Source organism: Apostichopus japonicus, chromosome 16, assembly GCF_037975245.1.
Source record: "Apostichopus japonicus isolate 1M-3 chromosome 16, ASM3797524v1, whole genome shotgun sequence".
Classification (NCBI taxonomy): Eukaryota; Metazoa; Echinodermata; class Holothuroidea; order Aspidochirotida; family Stichopodidae; genus Apostichopus; species Apostichopus japonicus.
The window spans coordinates 45,790,084-45,816,493 of record NC_092576.1 but is presented as its reverse complement, the minus strand read 5'-3'; the positions used below and the strand labels follow the sequence as shown (position 1 = coordinate 45,816,493).

The 26,410-nt window shown below is 36.5% G+C and overlaps 2 protein-coding genes across 4 annotated transcripts; one reads left to right on the top strand and one right to left on the bottom strand.

Annotated features, from left to right (window-relative positions):
* Positions 1-508: 508 nt before the first annotated feature.
* LOC139982081 (uncharacterized) lies at positions 509-15,966 on the top strand. The gene is made up of 18 exons (XM_071994614.1): positions 509-981; positions 1,927-2,235; positions 2,834-3,145; positions 3,446-3,598; positions 4,181-4,205; positions 4,898-4,968; positions 6,200-6,224; positions 6,439-6,491; positions 6,894-6,927; positions 7,070-7,140; positions 8,279-8,446; positions 8,641-8,751; positions 9,271-9,443; positions 13,151-13,270; positions 14,418-14,529; positions 14,952-15,048; positions 15,232-15,313; positions 15,830-15,966. Exons 1-18 carry the CDS (start codon positions 660-662, stop codon positions 15,956-15,958), a joined length of 2,367 nt encoding a protein of 788 aa, XP_071850715.1. The 5' UTR covers positions 509-659; the 3' UTR covers positions 15,959-15,966.
* A 59-nt stretch (positions 15,967-16,025) lies between these two features.
* Positions 16,026-24,273, bottom strand: LOC139982082 (uncharacterized). Of its 3 annotated transcripts, none has more exons than XM_071994617.1 (8): positions 24,123-24,273; positions 22,165-23,693; positions 21,161-21,369; positions 20,443-20,519; positions 20,058-20,116; positions 19,480-19,527; positions 18,912-18,944; positions 16,026-18,788 (listed from the first exon to the last, which is right to left on the bottom strand). In XM_071994617.1, the coding sequence occupies exons 1-7, from the start codon at positions 24,145-24,147 to the stop codon at positions 18,912-18,914; spliced, it is 1,980 nt and encodes a 659-aa protein (XP_071850718.1). In that variant the 5' UTR covers positions 24,148-24,273; the 3' UTR covers positions 16,026-18,788. The 3 variants fall into 3 exon arrangements, with proteins under 3 accessions (XP_071850718.1, XP_071850716.1, XP_071850717.1); XM_071994615.1 differs by having other exon boundaries at positions 16,026-18,673; XM_071994616.1 differs by having other exon boundaries at positions 16,026-18,670.
* Positions 24,274-26,410: the final 2,137 nt, after the last annotated feature.

The window sequence follows — 26,410 nt, the reverse complement described above, 5'->3', positions numbered from 1 at the left end:
GGTTAGCATTATGAACGGATGCGTAGCATGCAGGTGTAGGTTGTGGTTATCATCATGAACGGATGCGTAGCATGCAGGTGTAGGTTGTGGTTAGCACTATGAACGGATGCGTAGCATGCAGGTGTAGGTTGTGGTTAGCACTATGAACGGATGCGTAGCATGCAGGTGTAGGTTGTGGCATTATGAACGGATGCGTAGCATGCAGGTGTAGGTTGTGGACGGTAAATGGGGAAAGGATAAACACCTGGATTACAAACGTTATAATCAACAAAGATCAACTTACACTTAACAACAATATTTAATATGTGTACGCTACTCGAAGGGAATTAAAAGCAATCACCAAATACTGAAGGGGAGAGAACGATGATAACTTTTGTCAAATTGCATTTCCAGAGCATATACCACAACAACAACATTGAGAAGAATTCATTGACATTGAGTATTATTAAGTACGTTAAAGACTCCGTACCAGTGTAAAAAATTACAAAAGTTATGAAAGTGAAATTGAAAAGTGAAAATTTGCAACCATTAAATGAAAACTCACTCTGTCAGAAGAACTCCTCTACAGCGTAGCAATATTTTGTGACATGAATCTGTATTAATTTTATTTAGCCTACTGCAAGGATGAAAATACAATTTTAACTGTAGAGGTTTTAGAAATGTATATCTTGATATTAATTATCCATGGTTTGTTGATTGCATTTACTCCTGTAGCTATGCTCTCAATTCAGCGAACTGCCCAATCTACAGAACCAGTTCTATTGGACAATTGCTGCAGCATTAAACAGCTATTGACTTGGAAGTTTGACAACGTTGTGTTATATTACAATGCTGTACCTCGAGATAACATTCTCACTGGAAGCGTCTCCTTGTTACCCAATAACTCTTTATTTATTAGTTCCGTGTCACTTTTACATGAAGGAACGTACCAGTGTTTTTGTAATACTATGCAAAGGCAGAACTACACTCTGGAGGTGGAAGGTGAGTTATTTTTCAACATGGCCGACCACTGAAATATGTAGCAAGGAAGTTGATGAAGCAAATTTCGTTAGAGGTTTAATAAAAACAAAAACAGAATAATCAATAATGTTGGCAAAGAAGTTACCCATGAATAAAGTGATCGGCTATCACAGGGATAGCACTGTGTACTAGTGAAAGGGTAGGACGGGCCAGGAAGTAGTATGATGGACTTGCTTGGGAGGGGGCGGTGGGGGTGAGGGATAGAGAAGGAGGAGGCCATGATTGTAATGTTAATTAATCTCAAGGACTATATCCCTGATCAAATCTTAGACAGTCAAGTTAAACATCACCAATCATTGGTTATCCATAACGTTAGGTTGCGATCCTTGAGTTGTTAAATGTAGTCCTATATCACGACAAAGGTGTTACAAACTTGCCATACAATCGATAAAATAATGTCACTAATAGTTGGTACATCCTCTAAAAGAAGAATGTGTTATTTTACTTGATATACGTTTGGAATTGTTATTCAAACCACATAATGGCTAGGGCAACATCATGCTAACGTACTAACAGCATACCTTTTAAACAAAGTTTTTGGTAAACCCAGGATTTACCCAATACTTCTATCAGAGAATTACCATGAGCATTAATAATCAGTACAAATTGAATTTAAGGGTACCGAAGTCCTCGAGCGTTAGAAAGTAGTTCTGCATGTGCTAAATAATTAAATTCTAATATTTTTAAAATACAGTACATTGAATTGTCGCTGAGGCTTGCTAACATGTACACACTTGACACACTGGTAGCATGTTGTCGAGCATATGTTTGTAAGTTGACAAGTCAATAATACAATGAAATATAGTTATATGTCAAAGCTTGAAAAAATACACATAAGACAAACATTAATGTTATAGATGTAGGAAACGTAATTCGAAGTTGCCATTCTTAACATTTTTGTTTTAGTTTCTCCAGATTTATTGCTAACATTGAATGGATATCGCATCAAGTCTGGCGTAGAGGTGCCATTTGGAGAGCATATACCACTAGTATGCCACGCAATTGGAGCCAAATCTTCCGTAGAACTGTTATGGGAAATTGACGGGGAAACATTTCATCCATCTGAGATGATTACCAAAGGCATCGAAATATATAATACTACAACATCTTACACTGGTCAGTTGACGGAGATATCTGGGAATATCTCTTGTTTGAGCAGCAGAGGGAATAATGTAACTACAAGGCAACGTATAGACATAACATATGTAACGTATGGTACGTAATATATTACTGCAGTGTGTCTGTGGAGATACCATGTATAGAACTCATGTTTCCATAAGTGTTGTACAAATATACTACAATGTCTCATAAGAAATAAGAAGTACTGTAATGAACACAAAGATGAAGGATCATATATGCTCATATTAAAACTGATGAATGACGAGAACATGGTTGGCATTTATGTTTTTTTGGAAAGTAGTTTGTGAAGTACAGAAAATACTGAGCCTCACCTCATGACTAAGATATGTTATAAACTTACAAACTCTAATGGAGAGATAGTATGGCTAATATGAGCTACCGTAGCCGTTACCGTTATCATAGAAAAAAAGCTCATCAAGAATCAAACTAAGCAAATCTGCGCGTCTTTCTAAATGAATTCAAAATATGACATTTGGAATATAATACAATGTATTTGTCTTCATTCATTGTTTTTGTAAATTACTTATGAAGTGCTTAATACCACAGGCTTATGAAAAGAGACATGTGTTAAAGTGATAAATGGCAAAAATGTACAAGTTATCGTTTAGTTGACGATCGCTATCAAGGTTCTCTACAAAATGCGTAAATATATTTCATTTTTGTTTTATCTCAGTTCTACCAAATGTCGTACTTTCTATCAATCAAAAACGGTCAGATGACGTCATTGAAGTTGAACATGGTGACATTCAGATAACTTGTCACGCTTATGGGTCAAGACCAATGGCTAATCTGACATTACTCTATGGAAACCAGCCATTGGATAACTTAACAAACATAACGATATTCAGTACAGATAATGACGTAACGTTCGACACAGTGGCCACGTTGGATGTTAAATTAGAAGACAACACAGGGACCATTGCCTGTGTCTGTGTAGGAATGTATTGGGAGCCTATACTTACAAAAGCCCAGTTCAAGGTTACAGGTGAGTAAACGTGAGGATGTTATGATAGCTCTATAGGGCATTATGATAGCTCTATAGGGCATTTTTGATACTTAAGTATGTCCGTTTCGAATTGTAATAATCGAAAAGACGCATCCATCATATATCGCCACGTGTTACTCTAAAAGTTATAACTAAGTTAATATCGTTGTATCAGTGTATGTATTTCATAAGGAGTATATCCATGTATGAATAAAAAGTGTCACGTGACAGTACATGATACTGTGATAACATACGTTACGTGTACAAAGGTTTTTAAATTGCGTTCCTGTCTTTTCTCAGAACCTTTAATATCTCCGACGACTGAATTGCTAAGTCCTACATCTGAAGTCCAAACACAGCAGTCCTCCCAAAAGTCTTACCTGTTCGTGATGCCCGTCATCTTTGCTATATCGTTACTTGGCGTTGTGGGATTCTTCCTTCACAAAGTTAAAGGTTGGTTTGAGGATACACACTAGCATTGTGTCTGTCAGTAGTCTGTACCTTTCTTAGTAGGTAATGCCAAACTAATAGGTTATGCAGATAATGTTGTTTAATTTTGATTTGTCAATTAATCATAGAATGCAAAATCGCGATAAGTCTCGTTGACATGGAATGTAAAGCCAAACAAAATGAAACAAAAATCACGTATAGCAAATTGTCAGACCGATTTGGACAAAGGCAGAGACGACAAAATACATGAAAGAATTTAAAATAGTTATTAGCTCAACCTTGCGTTTAGGCCTAATTATGAACTTCCTTGGTAGTCAATATCTGACTCAGAAATCACCGTGGCTGTGTAACGTCTAGAGGGGGGCACCCCAGACACCACTAAAATTTGAATTTGATTTCAGCGGCACTGGGTCCCGCACCTCCTTTAAGTACTACGAACCTTTAAAAAGATCTATGACTTTAGTGAGTCTGGAAATATTTACGATTTCGCTCCACATTTGAAAATCATGTGCATTCTTGTCACATCCAACGTTAAACCCTTAATTAGTGTTACAATCATGGCGTTTATGGTTCTTTTATTCACAGCTGTACGAGCGTCAGTGATGCAAGTGTAAGTAATATATGATCAGCATTAATAGGCTTTTACAAAATGTATTAGTGAATTAATGTATCTTCTTTTATTCGGAATACAGAAGGTAAGAATCTTTTAGTCTACATAATTGGGTCTTTATTCATGCGGCGAAGCAACTGATAGGTACACACTGCTGGAATTGGTTTGTCTTGATTCGTTGATAAACTTTCAAGGCTTTCGCGGTAGCTTGCCAGACAAATAACAAAATCATGAAGTATTCTTCTCGAATACCAAAATGCGATTCAAGTGGGTTAATAAATTTATGTCATAGCTAGGCATAAGGTGTGTGATTCATGCGGACACGATCAGTGATCACCAATTTTATGGTTCAAATATATCTCCGTGTTCATAAAATAAATTGTTTAGCTTGGAAAGGTAGAACCTGCTTATCAGTCCGGTGATGACGAAGCAATCCAGTTGTGTAAAGACCATGGTTGGGCAGTAATCAAGCATATTGGGTTAAACGATGGGTTGTGAGCAAGAATAATGCCACCTCCCAAATGTCTATATAGAGGAGTCCATTCGGTTATATTGTAATCAAACTGAACTGAAGTAGCTTTGGCTCGTTTAAAAATAGTAAAAGCATGTATTATTTCATCCGGGATATGTATGATAGTAAAAACACGTCATGTAATTATTCTAAATGTCAATAACGCTTATATTCTTCATAGCAACCAGGAACTTCCCATGGATATATCAAAGGAAAACAGAACTAAAGGAGGCACACTCAACCAGTCTACGTGTAAGTATAAACTGGTATCACACTTTCCGGCTAAAGATAACTGGGAAGATGAATTCAATGCTACCAAAATAGTTGTCGATATTCACCAATACCTGTTTTTGTGGTTTTTTTTGCCAACAACATGTCCTCGCTTATGTCACATATGAACGAATTCCCCTTTTCTGATTGGCTACATTTGATGTAACTGGTCAGTTGTAGGCGTGAACCGCCGAATACTGGACGAATACGGCCGCTAGTGATGAAATCGCTAACTGTTGAATTGAAATTAATTAACATGAGACGACCCATACATGGATAAATATTGATCAGGTATGGTTGAAAGCATACGAACACTGCTCGATTATCTATTATTACCCCTGTAGGATATTACCCCTGTAGGATATTACCCCTGTAGGATATTACCCTGTAGGATATTACCCCTGTACGATATTACCCCTGTACGATATTACCCCTGTACGATATTACCCCTGTACGATATTACCCCTGTACGATATTACCCCTGTACGATACACGAAGAAGTTGAGTTACACTGCGTGTCGCCAATATGAAGCACGATATGGGTAGGCCTAGTAATTATAAAAAAAAAGCTTAAAGTAGATATCTTTCCGACAGACCTGAGTTGTGTTTTGCTAATATCAAAACAAGTACTTACAGTTCATTCTTACAATACTGCACGCCATCTAACTTAACTCGACCAACGAGACCCATGTTTCGTTTGTCGTGAAAACCTTATAAGTTACATACTGACCCCCAACACAACACGAATGTTTAGCGCACTGAAGAACTGTCTTCTATGAACAACCGCTGGTCGTTTAGGTAACATGCAAAACTTGGTTATATTAACTAAAACTGCGCAGTTTTAGTCTTAAATCGCCGCACGATACCGAACGCATTTTGCAAAAATGCCACATGTTAGGTTTCCGAAGCCTACGCTTTGTTTTGTAACATTTTGATTAGTCAAAGTTATTGAGATTTTACGCTCAGTGTAGGAAATATAACGGCATCCCATAGAATCGTTGAAATAGTTGATCTATACTGAACAGGCAAAGATAGCAATCAATTTATTATATATTCGGTTCTAATCAAATTGTGTTTGTAAACTATGGATCAGTTGCATACACTTCAGTAATCTAATTAAACGGTTGCAAGTAATGGCATGCTTGCACCAAATAGTCGACAGACATGAAATGAACCTTATACGAACTATAACATTTTCCCGGTTCTTTTGCAGCTTTGGAGGATGAACCCATGTCGGTGTAAGTAGCTATTATCGCCGGATAAACATTTTACTTCATATTCTTGTCGCATTTAATCAAGTTTACCAGTTGTTCTGTTAATACTACCAAACAGCTTTATTTCTTGAAGTTTTGTTTTTTTATTCTCATTTTTATCATGTACCCTAATACCTTCCATTGCCTTCACTATCTATTTTTATTTGACAACTTTCCAATGTTCCCTTTGACTCTATAGAATGGAAAGTAGCAGATTCTCGGTGAAATCACAAAAGGAGAAGTCATTCGCTGGTATGTTGAGTGATTTATCCCCTTTTGTATAGGACTACAAAAGCGAAAACAAATCAAAGGAACTTATTTACGGCTAGTCTGTGCTTAACTTAACCAAATACATGATATGTTAAGCTAGATAAAGTCTACTAAGCTGAATCGAATACTAAACTTGTCTTATAATTATGATTGTTAGATATTATGGTACTGAAAGAACGTCTTCACTTTTCTTAATATATCAAAGAGAAATAATAATATGTTGCTCATGATTTACTAATTCCACATTAATCCTTAGAGCATTATCTAACATAACAATTGTTAAACATTATAATATGCTATGAAATTAGCATATCTTGAATCCAATATGAAAGGACATATCATGCTCAGCTCAAATTTATATCATGTTATTTTTCTTCTTAACAGCTCACACAGATGATGATAGTCCAAGACCACCTGAGTAAGGTTTTTCTTTTCAACATACTGATATATAATAATGATATTCTAGTTATGATGACATAACCTAACAGGATAATTTATCTTTTCTGACATATTCCTGTAATCTGGATATAAATCATGATCAAAATATTTTTCATTTGCAGTTTGCAATTGCCTGATATTCCAATAACAGCTGGAATGGTTAGCTGTTCTGTTGAAGAGAGCGCGGACGACGGTAAGCTTAATGAAAAGCGCAAGGATGACATATTTAAAAAAAAAACGAGGCAAAGAGTCTTGGAATACAAAGTATGGGTTTTTGACAATTTAAATATTATGATATACTCTATTGTAAATCCATTGTAAAGACAGCCTTTTCACTGGAGAGACAGATTACGTACTTGCCGACGTACTGGCTGACGTAAATAATTAGAGGGCCTCCTTGTTATTTGAAGGAAATAGTTTTTACTAACGTGCGTTTATCATATCATTCATAAAACAAACATGTAAGAACAAACAATGATGAACAGTTGATAAGTATGGTTTGGTGACCTGTAAACTAGCACGTACATAGCGGGGAAAATCTTTGCAAATTAGTTAATTGCGCCCTCTTCAGACGGGGTAAGTAGAAGATGCTTGGAACTGTTTCTGTGTTTACTTTTAATATAGGGTTGGTATCGTTTTGAAATATTTAATGCAATAATTCGAATGACTCATTATCTAGCATTTAAAATATATGATGCACGATATGCAGTGGCGGATAACGGACTAAGCAATCATTGAAGGAAGTGGCTCTTGTGTGATTCTAACCGATTATCATGTGGATGGATGTGTGATTACTCCAAGAGAAAAAAACAACATTTACGGTGCATTTGGAAACATCTTGCTATAAACTTAGGTCGACAATTAGGTCAATGTTGTGTTAACAGCTACTAATTGGTGTCGGGTTAATGAATGGGGTGCGCCCTACTTACCCCTGAACACGCCCCTGCAATATGTTCGATAATGGTTTCTCAAGATTCATTCTGCTGGGAATTATTGAACATCTTTGGCTGATAATACGTCATTACGTTTCATGGTTACTTTCATATATTACTATCAAACTGGGTTTGAACTTAAAAGTTCAGCTTAAATGGAGAGATAAACATTTTCCAACTCACCTTGTTAATGTTGACTTTACAGCAAAGACACCAGAATTACGTAACGTTATGTCTGAAGATGACAGAGAAACCATCTCGATCATACCGTAACCGCATTACCACCATTTTAACGATATATTCTTCTTACCATGTTTCCAATACCGCCATCAGTACATTGGCCTCAGTGGTGGTTACGTAGGTAACTTAACTCAATTTTACAATTCTTTGTTTCCGTAGTGTACTACTCCTCAGTGAAGGAGACTGCTACACAGGGAAGAATATTCTACGCCAAGGACATGAGGCTGATCTTGAATATGAAGATGGGGGACTTTCACAACAGATGGATGGGAACTATCGGAGCCTCTACTGATAAAACAAAATGTGTTCTAATTACGACCGTGTCTGGTTAGGGGGTCACATATATACATATATTTAATCATTAATTGGTTAAGAATTGGATATAACTTTGTAAATTTGTAAATTCTGAAGGTCTTTTCTATTCAATTACATTACAATTTAGTTTACTTGTCAAAATAACATATTATTTACCATATATAAAAAGGAGTATTAGTCACCTTTTTCTTTTTTTCTCTCAATAGAAAAATCTTTGCAAAAGAAAGAGCTTCACTGGGATGATTATGTTAAACGAGTGCTTGAAATGCCGAATAGCAGAAATCTTCCAATAGCAGAAGGGATATGCATCGATGCAGGTGAAAGCAATGGTTAAATACTAAATGAGCATGCAATTAGAGAAATGTATGAACATTCGTACGGAATTCGTATGTAAATATGACACAGAAACACCACGTAACAAATAACGGAATGAAAGATGTGTCTTATATTAGAGTCAACAGTTCTCTGTGTGTTTGTTTCTATGGTAACCGTTGATAATCAGACAAATAATTTACATTCTCACAAGATTGACGATATTTATGACACTTCATCCGTGTGAGCACCATTGCAATGTACCAGTAGAGCTAAATCGTACTATCCAATAAAAAGTATGGCAGGCTGAATGCTTAAACTCTCGTTCACTGTTGTTGTTTTGTCTCGTTATTTTAAAGTTGCCACATTTAACACTAAATTAAAATAACTTTAACGCTTACCGTCTTAGTTCGATGTCGGGAAGACATCATCAGTTTTCTTGTTTATATCATTTCCTTTCTCTTAAGTTTAAATTTTCATAATATAATTTATATTAATATTGATGAATATTTGCTATTATTCAGCCCATCTATATCTTGTTCAAGAACACTTCATATGCGAAACTCTGGATGTACGTGTTAACACAAGTCTGGAAACAGAGGGTGCTACACATGTTCACGCACCCCTTGATATGGCAGAGATTAAAAGATACGTTTTGGACATAACAGAGGGCATGGTTGCCATCCATTCCTATGGGGTATGTTTAGCACAAACGATAAACCTGCTATGTGCTTCCATCAATGCATTTAATTTTAAACGGCTACCATTCGTATCGTTGTATAACAACTTATGACAAGTCAAATGTTCAACAAGTAGGTAAACCTGGATTATATTAGGTTTAAAGACTTCTTGCAGGGCGGATAAGGCAAAAAGGGTCAGGGTATGTTTGCCAGGTGCTAAAATCCAGGATGTCAGTAAAAGGGTAAACAAAATCGTGTCAGATGAGGAGGTGGTTGTGGTCCATGTAGGCACCAATAATGTGCAGAAGGAGCCACAAAACATTATTCAGTCTAGGTACCACGAATTGATGTGTCGACTAGCATCAACTCGGGCTAAAGATGTCATATGTAGTTTGTTGCCAAGATTTGACAACAAGGTTCTGTCAGAAAAGATTGTAACTTTGAATGGTTTATTGTATAGTCTGTGTGCCGACTTCGGCTTCACATTTGTTGACATGTGGTCATCTTTCCAGGGTAGAAGGGATTTGTTCGCCAGGAATGGTTTGCACTTAGCTAATACTGGGATCTCGTTGTTTGGTAGGATGGTGAATTACTCTGTTGAACGGCTATGTTTAAACTAAATTGGGGGGGGGGGGGGCGATGAGGTCAGGAATAATTTTGGATGAGGATTATGTTCCTAGTGGAGGCGATTTTAGGCGTTTTGAAAGCAAGAAAAGTGATAGTCATAGTTCTAACTTTAGGAGGCATGCTAAGGTACATAGATTCAGGGATAAGCTGAAGATTGTCTTTACCAATGCTAGAAGTATTCGTAAAAAATTTGCTGAATTTACTGTGCTTCTTGAGGATCTGAAACCGGACGTGTTTGGTATCACCGAATCTTGGTTAAGGAAGGACATTGATAGTGCTGAGGTTTCTCACCCGGGGTATGTTGTGTATCGTCAGGACAGAAGGGATACTCATAATGGGGTTGGTGGGGGAGTTTTATTGTATGTTAGGGATGACATTGTAAGTGTCGAGAAATCTCAGTTGCAAGGGGCTTTTGTTAATTCTGTCTGGTGCGAGTTGTCCACAAACAACTCCAAGAGGTCCTGGGACGTTATGGGTGTTGTTTACCGCTCTCCTAACAGCAGCGATGATAATGATGTCGTGCTGTTTGATTCAATTAGAAAGGCTGCTAAAGGTGATGTTGTTATAATGGGCGACTTTAATTTTCCTGACATTAATTGGATAGATGGTTCTAGTAGTAGGAAGGGTAGTAATTTTCTAGATGTTGTGCAAGATTGCTTTTTACATCAACATGTTACTTTCCCTACTAGGGGGGATAACATCCTGGATCTTGTTTTGAGTTCTAATCCAAGCAATGTTGTTGATTTGACGGGTCTAGGAAAACTAGGAACCAGTGATCATGATAAACTAGCTTTTGATGTTGTTTGCAAAGTCGTAAATTCTGTTAGCAATGAAAAATTCCCTGATTGTTCGAGATCAGATACAGAGGCAATTGAAACTTTACTAAAGGGTACAGATTGGATTAATTTGTTTAGAGATATGGGTGCTTCTCAGTCTTGGATTTGTTTTGCTGATAAATTAAAGGTAATGATGGAAAATCATGTTCCGTGGAAGAATCGTCGTCGTAAAAACAGTATGCCTCACTGGATGAATAAGAAAGTTAGATGTGCAATTAGGCAAAAACGTAGAATGTGGAAGTTGTTTAGGAGGACTAAATCTGAATCTCTTTTGGCCAAGTTCAAAATTCATCAGCTGAAAGTAGAATGCTTAGTCTCTGATGCAAAATTGAATTTCGAAAAAAGCATTGCCCTACAAATTAAGGATAACCCAAAAGCCTTCTTTTCTTATGTCAGGTCAAAGCAGAAAGTTAAAGATGCAATTGTTTCTCTAAGGGCACCACAGGCTGATAACATAGTTACTGATAGTCAGGATCTTGCAGATCTTTTGAACAACTATTTTGTGTCGGTTTTCACAAGGGAAGATACGAGTAGTATTCCAGATTTTCAGGGGGGCAGTGATAGGTCTAAACTGGATACGGTCTTATTTTCGGAAGAGGTTGTCTTAAAGGAGCTGCTTCGTCTAAATGTTTCTAAAGCTTCTGGACCGGATGCAATCCATCCGTATTTGTTGAAGACTTTTGCACAACATTTCTGCGTTCCACTCTCGTTGGTTTTTAGTAAATTTATGGATGAAGGTTATGTTCCTAGGGACTGGAGATGTGCTAATATTACCCCAATTTTCAAGAAGGGTGATAAGTCTAAGTCCTGTAATTATAGGCCGGTTTGTCTCTAGTGTAGTTTGTAAGGTCATGGAGTCTATTGTAAAAAAGTCTATGGTCTGTCACTTCAGCAGTCAGTCTTTGATCAGGGAGTCTCGACATGGCTTTTGTCAAGAAAGGTCTTGGCTCACTAATATCCTTGAGTTTATGGAAGACGTAACAAGCTCACTTAATAGGCAGAAGTCAGTAGATGTTGTGTTCCTGGATTTCCAGAAGGCCTTTGATAAAGTTCCCCACCAGCGTCTATTACTTAGGCTGAAGAGCATAGGTGTCATAGGGAATTTACTGTCTTGGATCGGGAATTGGCTTGGTAATAGGGAACAGAGGGTGGTAATTAAAGGCTGTGCTTCTTCATGGCAGAACGTTATTAGTGGGGTTCCACAAGGGTCTGTATTAGGTCCCTTGTTGTTTGTTGCCTATATAAATGACATCGACGGAGATATTTTGTGTACAGCTAAGAAGTTTGCCGATGACACCAAATTGTATTCTGAGGTCTCTTCCATAAGCGATTCTGAGAAATTTCAAGCGGACTTGGATAAGATTTTTTCCTGGTCTCAGGGGTGGCAAATGCTTTTTAATATTGATAAATGTAAGGTAATGCACATAGGTAGTAGTAACCGCAAGTTTACATACAATCTTAATGGTGTGGAGTTACAGGAGGTCTCTGTTGAAAGAGACCTAGGTGTCTTCATTGACTCATCTCTGCAACCTTCTAAACATTGTCTTGAAGCTGCTAAAAGAGGTAATAGGGTTTTAGGTATGATCAACAGGAACTTCAGTTTCCTGAAAGAGGACATCGTCGTTAGGCTTTATAAGCAGTTGGTTAGGCCTCATCTGGAGTATGCTGTGCAGGCTTGGAACCCTTATTTTGCTAAGGATAAGGAAGTACTTGAAAAGGTCCAGAGGAGGGCTACTAGGATGCTTAGTTCCTTAAAATGGGTTCCTTACTATAGGCGGTTACAACTGTTGAATCTCACCACACTGGAGCTTAGGAGGTTACGTGGGGACTTGATCCAGGTTTTCAAGATTGTGTATGGTTTCGACAATTTATCCTTTACCGACTTTTTCATGTTTGCTAACAGTAGTTGTACAAGAGGTCATTGTCTTAAACTCCAAAAGTCACATAGTAGAATTAATATTCGGCATAACTTTTTTTCTAATAGGCTTGTGAATGAGTGGCATGGTTTACCTGAGAAAGTTGTACTTGCAAGTAGTGTCAATGGGTTTAAGAATGCTTTGGACAAGCACTTTAAGCATTGTAATCGGGTCTGAGTGTTTGTGTCTTCAGTTTTTTTCCTCTCTCTATAGGGTCCTTGATGGGGACTTAGGTGTCCCTCCTGATCCTTTTTTTCTACTAAACTAAACTTATTTCCAAAGTAATCCAAATAAATATTGAAAAGGTGGTTTGTTATAAGCATTTGTTTGTTTCCTCTCTTACAGTTTCTACATCCTGGATTATCAACAAAGAAAATCTTGCTTAGCCAGCAGGGAATTTGTAAACTTTATGACTTTTGCCTCTCAGAAGATGCAGTTAAAGTAGTCCCAGTCAAGAAAGCGAAGGTATGCAATGACACCACCGTATCATATATATAGTTAATAATGACGTGGTGACAAGCATGAACGTGTGTTGCTTTTAATTATCGTTAAGCATATCGTATACAAAAGCCAAAGTTCAATGATTTTTTCTTAACAAAATGAAAACTGGGGTCAAAGACAGTTATCTTTATTTCTAACCATTTCAAATGACAAGGAAACTGCAACTCTCCTGTACTCACTTTATTATCACGGATATGGCTATGTGTTTTAAAGAAAGCAGTTAGATAGGAGAATTCATGTGCGTTGGAGAACTCACTGATCATCGACTTATTCGAACGCAAATGGCGGCTCGGGATGCTCTGCTCCTCGAGCCACGTCCGTCTGAGCGTCTGCTTGATGTCACTGACCCTATTGGAGGATCTTGTATGCAAGGGCGGCGGAACCGGGGGGGCACAGGGGGCACGTGCCCCCCCCACTTTTCCTCAGGTTAAAAATGTGCCCTTTTTCTACATAAAAATTGAGGTGTCTCAAGTTAGCAAGAGGCCAGGGAACCAGAATGTACACTCGGGAAGGGAAGTTTCCGGCCATCTGAGGGGTTTGTAAAACCAACAATTTTCTTGTACGCTCCGCGCCAACCGATGGTGGCGCTCCGCTCAGATAGTCGTGTATACAACTTTCAAATCCTGGCTACGCCCCTGACTTTTAATGAATTTCTGCGGGTCAAACTCAAAGCTGTTTCGAATGGAAAAAAATTGTTAAGATATTATCAAGAAATAAACTCTTATTCGGAAGATTCCTACATTAGCAACTAGCATGATTTCACCTCGTTTTTACTCAAAACAAAACTTGTTCCTTGTTTCCCAATTTGCGCATTGGATATTGCAGTGCTAGTATGCATATTTTCCTTGAGGGTGGGGGGGGGGGGAGCGTTGATGGAGTGATGTGTATACGCAAATAAGATAATACAATAAGAGTTATAAAGGGTACTAAATATAAGGCTGTATCATTCCAATCGAATTTCTGCAAAGTGCCCTTTGATGTCGGTGCCCCCCCCCCCCCCAGATTAAAAGTGCTTCCGCCGCCATTGCTTGTATGTGAGTGTAAAATAGATTGCTATCACGTGATGTTCACTAGCCAATGAGAGTCACTCTTACTTTTGTTCATGCTTCAGGGTTTATCGTCGGTGAATCAATTGGCACCCGAAGCCCTACAGCGGAATGAATACAACTGGGCGAGTGACGTATGGTCTCTAGCTGTTCTCATTTGGGAAATTTTCTCAGGGGGTGAGAGATCTGAGTAAAATATTGTTAAACGCAGCGTTGAATCTAAATAACTGCAATCAGCCATTCAACATGTGATATTGTATAATACTATTGGTACCCGTGCACTTGTAGGAGCTGTCAGACGGGCAAATTAATTAATTCATTTGCAGTGTCGTCTCTGTCACTAAGAATGATTCATAAATTGATACTTTGGTGTGACTTGGTACCACCCTAAAAGAGACGTTTTTACAAATCTGTTAGTTTTAGTCAAGCGCTCACAATATTCAAACCTTTGCATTAACAAGCAAGTTGCCGATTATTTATCAATCGACGTTTTACAAGTTCTTACAATATGACTCCATGATTTGCATACGACTTCACACAAACCCCATGACTGCCAATTTGAGTTACATCTCATTTTTATTTTCTCATTTTTTTTAAAGGTATACCCCCGTTCGTTTCTGACGCAGGAGCCACGGACTATGCCAACAACGTCCCCAATCCAGAATCCGTATGGCCGAGTCACCTGAAGTCTCTCCAGTACGTTAGTGCTTCATTTTAAGATACTAAACTGAGTATCGGAGGCATATTAAGAATGTACTCCTTGTTGCATAGAGATATTCAACAATGGCGAATAGCTATGTATTACCTTAGTAATGGATGTTGGGCATTTGGTACTTGTAAGTGATGATCTCACAGACTCTAATGTGTTTTATCCTTCAGGAACGAGCTGTTGTTGTCTTGTTGGGATGCGGAGGCTTACTTTCGACCAACAGTCAATGATTTGAAAATATCATATTTGCAGGTAATTTTTTTTATTTACGAGACATTATGCCGTCTTAGTGATGACGTGGATAAGATGGGTAGGAACAAATATCGTTTAAGGAACATAACAAACCGGATAAATGGAAATGTCTTTAAAGTAATCGCTTCTTAAATAGCTAATAAATAAAACTACGCAGAAACGGTATGCGCAGTGCAAAGTTGCCTCCACCAATATATTTGAGGCGGTAATATAAATTTAATATTGTTTCAGACATGCAAATATTTCTGGGAACAGCTTGATACAAGATTGTGAAAGCGAACCATGTAACTATTCTTGGACGCTACCCAATAATCACACACAAACAACATACCATACCACATCAGCCACACACCACATCACACACCACATCAAAGTACACACCCATTCCTCCACAAACCACACCATATCACACCACACCACATCACATCAAAGTACCCACATAAACACCACACCCAACGTCACACCGAAGTATATGACTTTTTTTTAAATATTCATCTCTCGTGCGTTTTGTTGCAGGTGTTTGAATCTGTGAGGACAGACGAGACGTATCAAGTACGCAGGAGTACCTTAATGGATCTTTATGTTCCTATGAAAGGAGCCACGTCGAGTACAGGAAGTGGAGGGACGCCCTCTACTAACGACTGAGTTTCTAGAACGGTATTTTATGACGATGTTATTCGGAATGAGGAATGGTAACCTGTAGTAATCAAAATGTTTTTTCCATGTCAACGTTGATTTTATTCATTGCGAAATATTATAGTTCGATAATGACGTGACATTAAAATACTACAACTTTTTTCATTGTTCATATTATTGTTAGCAATAACTTACACCGATACGCACTTTGTATTGGAAGTGGAGAACTATTACACTAACATTGAGCACCGAAAAATGATGCAACTGTGGACAATGTACATATACCAATTTACTCAATACAAATATATAATACACACAATTCGTCATAATATTTAATTTAATTAAACGTATAAAATGAGCTCCAAGGATTCGGAAGCCCTAAGGGGCTCTTAGGAAAAAAGAAGTGTGATAATTTTGGATGCACCATTCGATGAATCAAGGAAATAAAATAAAAATATGCAAATGGTATTGCAACTAAGATAACGTTGACTGCCCCCAGGAATGTCACATAACGTTGCTATCAATACTGAATGATGTATTATTCTGTTCAAGAAAAATAAATGATTACAATTCCATGGTCTTTCTAATTTCTCATCTTCCGGTATTTTATTAGTTGGATTTTGATAACATTAGCTGCAACTTTAAGCTTATTGTGAACATTATTCAAGTGGTTAACTAACCTAATTTTCAATATACGCATATTTAAATGATTACAAAATGGAGGCGATACTCTTTAATGAAGTACAAAGGTATTTTACAAACCAAGTCGGAGTCAATAACTCACCCAAAAGTTATGCTATGTAAATAACAAAGTTCCAGGGTGACTAATATTAGTAAGATATTTAATAGACTCTTATCCGTTTGGAGTAGGCTTTCTAGTCTCAAAAAACCGTGGCGTTTGTTGACAAGCAATTGAACTATGAACGATCAGTAAACAACACGCCTATTCAAAAAGAAACGAAATATATATAAAGGTTATATGTGTGTCTGAGAAGACTGTATTGATGGTTTATTTGCCAAGAGAAGAATAGCTAATAAACAACTGATTTTTATTTGACCTATTGAACTTCGCACGTATTTACATTGATTATTTTAAAGCGCAATTTCGTCAACGGACGGAAATTGTTTGCACACTGTTATTTTAAAGCCTTTTCGGATGTTCCAGTCTATATATTGATCTTGCTACATTCTAGGTTTTCTGTCATTTCGTCATTTAGTTTCCACCTATTTTCTTTCAGTAGTTAGGAATTGAGAGAAACTTTGCCTTTTTTGCAAATTCGTTGTTCGGTTCATTACTTTCGAAAAAATAAAAAAACATTAAATCAGAGCTGTAATTAGTACTATTACTAGCATTTGCTATTACTGAAGGGAACTGTTCGAAACCAATTCTTAAAATGTAGGGTTAGGTTTAACCACTTAACCAAACCCTACAACATACACAACGTTTCCCAATAAACGGCTAAGTGATAAATCAAATAAGAAGTAGAGTGTTGAAGTATTGCGTTGAGTTGATATAAAACAAATGCAGACAATTACATTATTTAAAATAATAACATTAATTGGACTGCTTATTTACCTTTTTACATAAAGCTTTTAGTGAGTGAAACAATATTCATGTTAGCTGATATATATTAACGAGCTTTTCAGTCAAACAACTTGATCATCCAATACTAGTATAAAAGGACGAGCCTGATCTTGTTGAGCAACAACTGCATTATGATATGATATATATCTATAGGAATGATCGTTAGCATGTTATATCGAGCATCACAACGTATTTACCTAATCCTAATGTGCCACGTTTAATGTATTATTTGATCACATTTCAATCATATCTGGCAATAATTGATTGTATCTAAAATTAGTTTTGTTCATCATGAAATTATGGAAAGTGCAACATTTTCAAACGAAATATCAATTTAATAATGATACCCATGTTTCCTCTGCCACATACGTTCAGCTATATTATCAAATATTTCGCAAAAGTTACGCGGCTTAGTCAGGAATACACAAAATACAGCATAACTTAGAAATCATATGTCACGATTTAACAAACAAAATGATGATGGGAAAACACAGTGAAATATATACAAACGTGAAGATCCAAGAAACACCACACGAGATAGGTTTCATTGCTGATGGATATAATTCACACATACAACATTGATTTTGTATGTAGTTACTCTACTCAGTGAATAATGGTAATGATTGTTAAATAAAACTAACGATTACTGCAACATACAAATCCCGAACCACTAACTTAAAGAGATGCCCTTTTCGATCATCCGTTCTTTATGGAAAGATAATAATAAAGTGAGCAACGAAATGATATATCCTGTTAGAATACATCCATAACTTGATAACGGTTATCTCCGTTCTCTGCTAAATGGTTCTTTTTCAAATAAAGCTGTTTTCTGTAAGGCGTATGATAGTGTAAATTTCTGGAAGAAATACATATGGTACGACCTGTTGTAAAAGCATTCGTAAAACGTTCGTTACTTATACAATAAAAATCCTCTTGAATGATCAGCGTGACGTCAGTCATCGATTATGTAATGAAAGCATTTGCATTATTTACGTTATTGGACTCCAAATGTACCCGTGATGTACTTATTTCACTCCAGTATCCAGGTTTGTTGATATCACGTGACTAAAGTTGGTCATGCACAGAGAACTACCGAAAACATATTTTCGCTTCCATCTTTTTCATTATTCCTCCTCCTCCTTCAAAAAAAAAATATCCAACTATATTGGATATTTTTTTGTAATAATAATATACTAAGGGTAGTCTCCAAATTTAGAAAAGAAAATGTGGAAGCAGACTTTAGACTAGAGGACTCTGAAAAAAAAGAGAAAGATTGTTACTAGTATTTTCTGAATATTAAGTAAAATTTCAAGAAAGTACGAATAGTTTTTTTAATTTTATCGAAACTTCAATATTTTTAATCAATAATTTACTCACTTAAAGCTTCAGCAAAACATCAAAATCAGCTTTCTGCAAATACGACGAAAATTGGAAAGAAAGCAAGAATTAGTCATTACATTTATGATTACTACCAACTAGTATCTAGGTTTACCTATTTATGATTAAAGCTTATATGTACAGGTATTACTGATTTATGTATTAAAAATAATATGCAATGATACAAATCAGATTGGACATGAATATACACTGGACTGTGGTTGCATTTCTGTGATTACTCTTCCAGGCCCTTAATTTTATAATCCAGGAAAAATGATCAGTTTTCAATATGTGAAGAAACTGGTACTATACTTGGTAACTGAGTTGAATTTAAGATGACTTCACAGCATTAGATACTCAAATAAGGCGATATACGAAAAAAATTGTTGTTGTTAAATGTTGATTAACTCGATAAACACATTGTACTGCAAGCAGTAATGTTAGTAGCACTGACTAGTGATAGTGCAAAATGTTTGTCCTCTGGGGTTTCTACTATATTTATCAACCATTCAAACCTTTTTTAACAAATTCACAATCACGATAATAATTGAAAGTAACTGTGATTCACCTCTCTATCATAATCCCTGTCAACCAGCGGATTGCGAGCTGAGTTTCGCTGAAAGAGAAATATGAAAACATGATCGTTACAGTTTCAGTGGCTGGATTACAACACTTAGCAACAAAAATGTTATTTATTCTCTACAATATAATAATTAATGACAAATCACGTGATGATTTGTGTGTTCATTATGATTATATCATACAAGATACGTTACATAAAGCTCCTAAAGTCTTCCCAGTTATTGACCTTTGACATTGCTTTGGACGGCTTTCCCATTCAAGGGTAAATATCCGGAAACTTTGTTAACTAATTTATAATAACGATCTGGTGGTCCTCGGTATATAATGAAAAAAACAATGTTTTAACAGATCTTTTATGATAACAATAACGACTTTGTAAATGTTTATAATGTAAATAACATTTCCCTACCATAACATGGTGATAATTATCGATAACGTCACCTAATCACTTGTATGAATTAAATTAGAGGAACAGTGTTTTTAGGAGATTAACGACAGATATAAGAACTTTCAAGAAGTCTAATGTTCAATGTTTTTGTATGTAATGTCATCTTGATAACATACCTCCCAAGTTCTCGAAGTTAGGTTAAGATAGTACCAGTTTACCGAAGGAAACCAATGAACTGAAAAAAAAAAATTAATGTATGAATGTTGTAAAAGGATCGTGGTATCAGGTAATATGGTAACATCATTTATTTTTACAACTGAGCCTTCACTTGTTAAAACATACGTCGAGAAATACACAAATTTATACATCCCTCGACATATATAAGGCATCAAACGAACTTGTATTATTGGTGGAGCATCCATTATCTTATACATTACTTGCCACATGTATCAATCTACCTATGAAACTACACATGGCAATCTATGTTAATGTGGTATGTATTGCAAATCGTGACGTCAAGTTGTAAGTTTTAACATCTCAGTAGGAACATTTTGTCTGTACCTGCGACATTTCTCTCTCGAAGTATTGCAAGATTTGGACTTTCCTTGATAGACCGTGGGAGAAAGCAATTGCCGAAACTGGATGGAAAATAGGGAAATATTACGTTAAATGTTTATTAAATTGTACATTAAATGATAAACACTAGGTTAACAAAAGTTCAACGACTGATACCTAATGCGTACATGTGTGATATTTAGTGTTAGACTGACCTTAATCCTATCCCTATGGTAACACTTAGAGATCGACACAAATATCCTACTGGTAGTAGATTACGTCAAAAGGTATTATACTCGACGACAGTCAGCAGTATTACATAGTAATTCATTTTGTTTCTAAGCATCGTTGTAAAGCATCTATACAGTTTCTGAAAACTACCAATGTTAATAACATTTGGATGTAAAGTTCAACATGTCTTGATTATGTTTGCTAGATAATTTACTTAATAACTGTTCTGTTTTGATTAAAAACAAATAGGGAAGTGGAAGTATACGACCATTCACGTCATCGTGAGCATAATAATGAGATTTCATCGAATCCATTGGTATCAGTGGGGACTCGGAATGGATTCCTTGTAATCAGGAAATAATATGCAGTAGGGTCACTGGGATTATTGAGGCCCAATTATTCAGTGTACCTCACTACGTGACTGTGGTATTTCACCATGTGGAGAAACCAATCACTCGTCCATGTATATCCTACTTCAAACCAAGTTACTTACTAAATGATCTTGATATTAGGACAGTTGGATACATAGAAAAATACTCCATCGACGTCTTCATCTAGGAAATAAACCCTGCTCTTTTCAATCCAAATACTCTCCAGAGTTTGCAGAGGTGGGAGACGAACATGTGTGTTAAGTATGATATCACCCGTATACATACATACTGTGTTGAATGTTTCATTGAGATAGAGGCGCGAGATACATATCTGTCAAAGACAAATAGCCAAAACACTTAAAATAATACTTTGAATTAAAAAATATGATAAATGATAAAATACGAATAAAATAATATGAAAACAGCCAATGTTAATTAAAAATCATCATAATTGTCCTCCAATTATCGTTGAGTTAACAAAATTTAAAAACTTTTAAACCGAACATTAGTTAATATTAGGTAATATTCTGTGGAATTACCTACGGTCTTGAAACAAAGATATCAAGGAAAATAGCAATGCAAGATATTGCTTGCGACTATTAATCTTGAATATCCTTTCGTGTCTCAAAGCGTTTCTTGTTATCAGGTAATTATCGCAGTTATTTTGATAACGTCTTGGGGATTGACAATTACCCTCCTGAGGCGATGGAAATGCAAACAATTTGATCAGATAAGAACAATCCTGGGCTGACTTTATGGTACATTACACACTTTATATAGGTGAAATTAAAGCAATGCCTCGGGTGTACATTATGTAAGGCGTTTCTGGGTGGTTGATAACTATTCGGTGGATACTTTACCTACCAAGCATTTGCAATCAAATGTATCTTAAAACAAGATTGAAAGGAACGTTTTCTGCGACGTGTTAGGGTATCTATGTTTAATTTATAGTATGTAAAAAAGGCGAAAGTAAGAATACAGAGCGACTTGAATTAGTAATATTTGCATGTACTCTGCATGCATGTATCATATTCATGTACAACACATAATGTGTCATACGTTAATTATACAAATTGGATCCATTATTACAATGAATGAATCGTTATACAAACATCAAATAAGTTACCTTTTCTCTGGCTGCAATTTCCATTAACTGTATGTAGGTTCTCTGACCGAATGCGGAATCCCTGTCATGAACTTGGAATTCCCGTGCGAACATTTCTTTGATGTTCTGCAATATTCCATCCACGCTTCCTGTCTGTTCCACTCTACACAACATACTGAACTGTACATTGTCTTCATATTCCTGCAGGTAGTTGATGATGTGTTTCGCTGCCGCAGAGTTGATTCCACAAGCAAACCGATACAGACATTGTACTTGAGATGGCTCAAAGTTGTCCAATACGTCAAAGACGTAACCTTCTTGAAGCTCTTCCTTCAGTTCATCGGCTTTGTGTACAGACTCCACCAAATAATGGGCCGCGTACCACTCAGTTAGTATGTTATGATAAAACCTAACAGTCTTCTCGTATTGCATTCCATCGCTCGTCGAATCTAACTCAACAAGGATATTCTCATCCAGCTGGAGAATTCCTGTTTTCAAGTATTTTTCGATAAAGTTGCGATCCAAGAGACTATTTATTTCATCAAGTTCCCACTCAGCATTATCGTTGTCTTCTACAAGTCTATCAAAAGCCATTTTGTTTAGTTTCAGATGGGCACCTTCGAATAAGTCCATGTGCTTAAACTGTTCACTTAACGCACCGTGTTTTCGAAATTGCTGATGGAAAGATTTTATGATCTCATTGAAAAAGTTGGTAAGGGTGGTAAAGTTAGAGATGTTGTCGTTCCCATGTCCTAGGTGTGAAAACACTGCAAACAGTAGAGGAACTTTACATAAATCACCAAGAACCGGATTATCTAGAATGATCTTTTTCGTCTTCTCTAGCTTAGCTTGATTACTGTCCAGTAAAGATTTAGAAATGTAATTTTCCTGGGCTTTCTTGTCAAAACCAATAAGTTTCAGACGTTTCACTTGCGGTTCTAGCTCTAGTGATAACGGTCTCGTCATTAGGATGACTTCGAAATTTGGATACACCTCTCCTTGAATGATGCGATCCAAGTCACTTCCTTCTTTAATGTAATTACCGATATCTTCTCTACCGACATCAACCAGCAACAACACTGACTTCGACGTGAGAAGAATGTTGTGGACGTTCTTCTCAGTAATTTTAGAGTCTTGTTGGAAAAACATTCTTTTGACTAATTTTGGGAAAGACTTTACATAACTTAATTTCTTTACTTGAACAAATATGAAAATATCGACATCTTTCATTGGAGAATCCTTGACTTGTTTACACCAATCAAAAGCAAATTGAAGAGCCAGTACTGTTTTGCCATATCCTTGAGGGGCTTCGATGATACGCTTTCCAGATTTGACTCTTTCGTCATTCAAAATACTATGATATGATTCGAGTCGATCCCATAGCGGGCCTCTATAAGCAGGCCTATTGGTTTTAAGGTATACAACACCAACGCTCTGGTATAAATCATTTACATGGTAACGTTTTCCGCCAATGCATGGAACTGGTTGCACTGTGCTATATAATGACTCGTAATGTATTTTCAAACCAGTCTTGAATCTAGTGTATTTTCCTATAATAGAATTATAAGAAAAAATATATAAAAACCCAGTTCAATCAGTAACAGAAGAAGGAGATGAATTATGTTACGTATTACAGGTACATTTGTAATAATTGTTAATGGCGTCACCCTAATTATCTGGACTGTGATAGTTAATAACATAATCATGCAAGTTAGTAAACTATACGCTGCATCATTATCCATAATTATGTAACAAATACCATTGTTACAATTGTTATAAACGATAAATATAAGACATCGATAACGCAGTTTTCATTTCATGTAAAGCAAGGTCAATCTGTTCGAGTATTTCTTTATTATATCCGTCAGAAGAAATTAAACGTACTTCTTTAAAGTTTCGTAGACGATAATGCGGACAAAAGTCTATACTAAAGCCCAAACAGATCAAAACACAATACGCAGAAACAGAGAGGAACTTACCGTCAGATATTTTGACGTCAGCCATCTTGGTTGCTTATGCAGTAGGTGTGTTCACATACAGAAACGACAACCATCCCCTTGATACTGTACAGTGCATACCAAGATGGACTTTGTATTCTACATTGCGAGCCACTTAACAAAGAGCAAACATAAAATAATATTTAACGATATTAAACTATTTATGCAAACCCTGACTTGGTTGTTATCACCAAGGACTTTGGTCTCCTCTGGTGGTTTGATTGTCTTGTGCGAGAGCATGGCGATAATACAAATACGTATTGCATGTTCGTACTATGTTAATCTTCAACTCAAATACATTTATTGTGGAGCTGTAGCGTGCACACCGTCACATATTGAGTCAGGGTAAAATCGTTCAGTTTGGTTTTTTTTTTTCATTGAGTCGAGAAGAATTAATTTCCATTATTATTAGATATAATAAGCCAAAAAAGGATTAGAACAAATTACAATTTTATATTACCTCTTATTTTGAGGGGTTGGGGGTTAAGAGGGCCACCTCACCACTCTTCATGGGAGTCGGTTTCAAAAACCAAGGTGCTACAATCCTTCTTTGCAAATCCCACATTCGCCTTTCCATCATTTTAATATGCCTAAGAACGGGGGATAGGGGGGAGGGAGTGATAGGAACCCACGCTATCTTTGAAATCCTGCGAACACCGCTTTCGACTGAAGACATTTGAATTTTTGGTGGGGGTGTCATGATAGCACAACTGCATCATTACCACTGAAGCATTGGGTACCAGTTAGGTACATGAAGTCTTTAAGTGACAAAGACAATCAGTTATTGTGAGTCATTCATGTGTTCATGGCTTCAAACACACTAAAATATGAGAACAATGTATGCGACTGGTTCAGTATATATAATGAAACATGTTGTATATATAGTTAGGCAAGATATGTAACTTTTGTTATGTAAATAGTCGGCTTGTCTTTCATGCATGCTTTAAACCTCTGCTTTTTGATCTATACATATCGTATGTTTAATAATACTTCACCGAGCTTACGCCCCATCGGCACCAACTGATTCATTGAGAAGCCGTTATGCTATCTGCATTACGGTCAACTCTTTCTGAAGTATCTTTAAAAACTCAATAACGTGTCGATCTGTGGATTCGTTGTTTCTGCCACTAGACAATATGTTAATATTAGGTAATTTGATATCACCTCAAACGGTGAGCACATCGTTAAATTCGTATTATGCCAATGGTATAACCTCTTGTAATGAAAATTCATATTTGTCTTATTTAACATCTTAAAAAACTATTTAGCCTGGAGGAAATCGGTGCTAATGATGGAATCAGTTTGGAGCCCATGTGCAAGATACAATTTAATCTGCAAAAGTATTTAAAATCAATGTATTTACAGCTACCCTCATTCTTAAGAACAGTTCTGATAAAGCCTTTATCCTAGTTCAGAATTTTAGTATTTACCATGGACGAGTGTTTTATTATTGAGGCGTTTTCAACACATATGGCAGCACCGGTATCTACATGGGCCGAACATGAAACATTATTTATCTTCACCTTGCAATAACTTTATACGTATTCAGAAGTACCGTGAGTCAATTAACTAACATTTACTTTATGACACATGGTTTAAGAACGTTAAGAATGTGGCCTAAAATCCAGTTCTCTTCCCCGTAGTCCTGGATCTGTGTAGTTTAGAGAAGTATAAAGTGTACAAATCTCTTTCCCACTCGTGGCCACGCCCCTACGGTGAAACTGATCATTTCTGCTACGTTGACAATACCGTGCAATATGTCCTAACATCACCAATTGCCAGATACAATTTTGGTTAATCCTTACATTACTACCAGACCTATTTGAGAGGCGATTATGACCAACACTCTACCTTATCTATTTCTGATGACCTGTTTGCTGATTGTTTGCTGGAAATCTTGTTCAACCTTGCTGATAGTTTCCTGTAACACATGGTTTTATAGCTGTAGTGTCGTATACGTCCAGACAGTGTAATTGCCCAAAAATTATACATCAGCTTGGGTATTCTCGAATAAAAATCTCATGTACCGTACAAAGTAAATGTTACATGTATCATAAAGACGTTGTCAATCGTTTCCTATAATTCAGAAATATAGTTCAATTACATTACTGCCTCTTGCTTTCTTTAACTCAGCCGGAAATTATTCATTGAAAAACCACACTGGATTTGATTTTAATGCAGTACTGAAAGGTTCTATTGTATTAAAGTCTTTACGAAACTTACGGAATTACATTTTAAGAGATTACGCTGTGATGGCGCTCTAAAAATAT

What these genes read in the sequence shown, in the direction of transcription:
- LOC139982081 (XM_071994614.1), top strand. Translation starts at nt 660, where the DNA reads ATGTATATCTTGATATTAATTATCCATGGTTTGTTGATTGCATTTACT. An exon ending in CTACACTCTGGAGGTGGAAG is followed by an intron (nt 982 to 1,926) that starts GTGAGTTATTTT and finishes TTTTTGTTTTAG; the next exon opens with TTTCTCCAGATTTATTGCTA. An exon ending in GAGGATGAACCCATGTCGGT is followed by an intron (nt 6,225 to 6,438) that starts GTAAGTAGCTAT and finishes TTGACTCTATAG; the next exon opens with AATGGAAAGTAGCAGATTCT.
- LOC139982082 (XM_071994617.1), bottom strand. Translation starts at nt 24,147, where the DNA reads ATGGCTGACGTCAAAATATCTGACG. An exon ending in CCTAATATCAAGATCATTTA is followed by an intron (nt 20,520 to 21,160) that starts GTAAGTAACTTG and finishes TTTTCCATCCAG; the next exon opens with TTTCGGCAATTGCTTTCTCC. An exon ending in ACAGGGATTATGATAGAGAG is followed by an intron (nt 18,945 to 19,479) that starts GTGAATCACAGT and finishes TCGTATTTGCAG; the next exon opens with AAAGCTGATTTTGATGTTTT.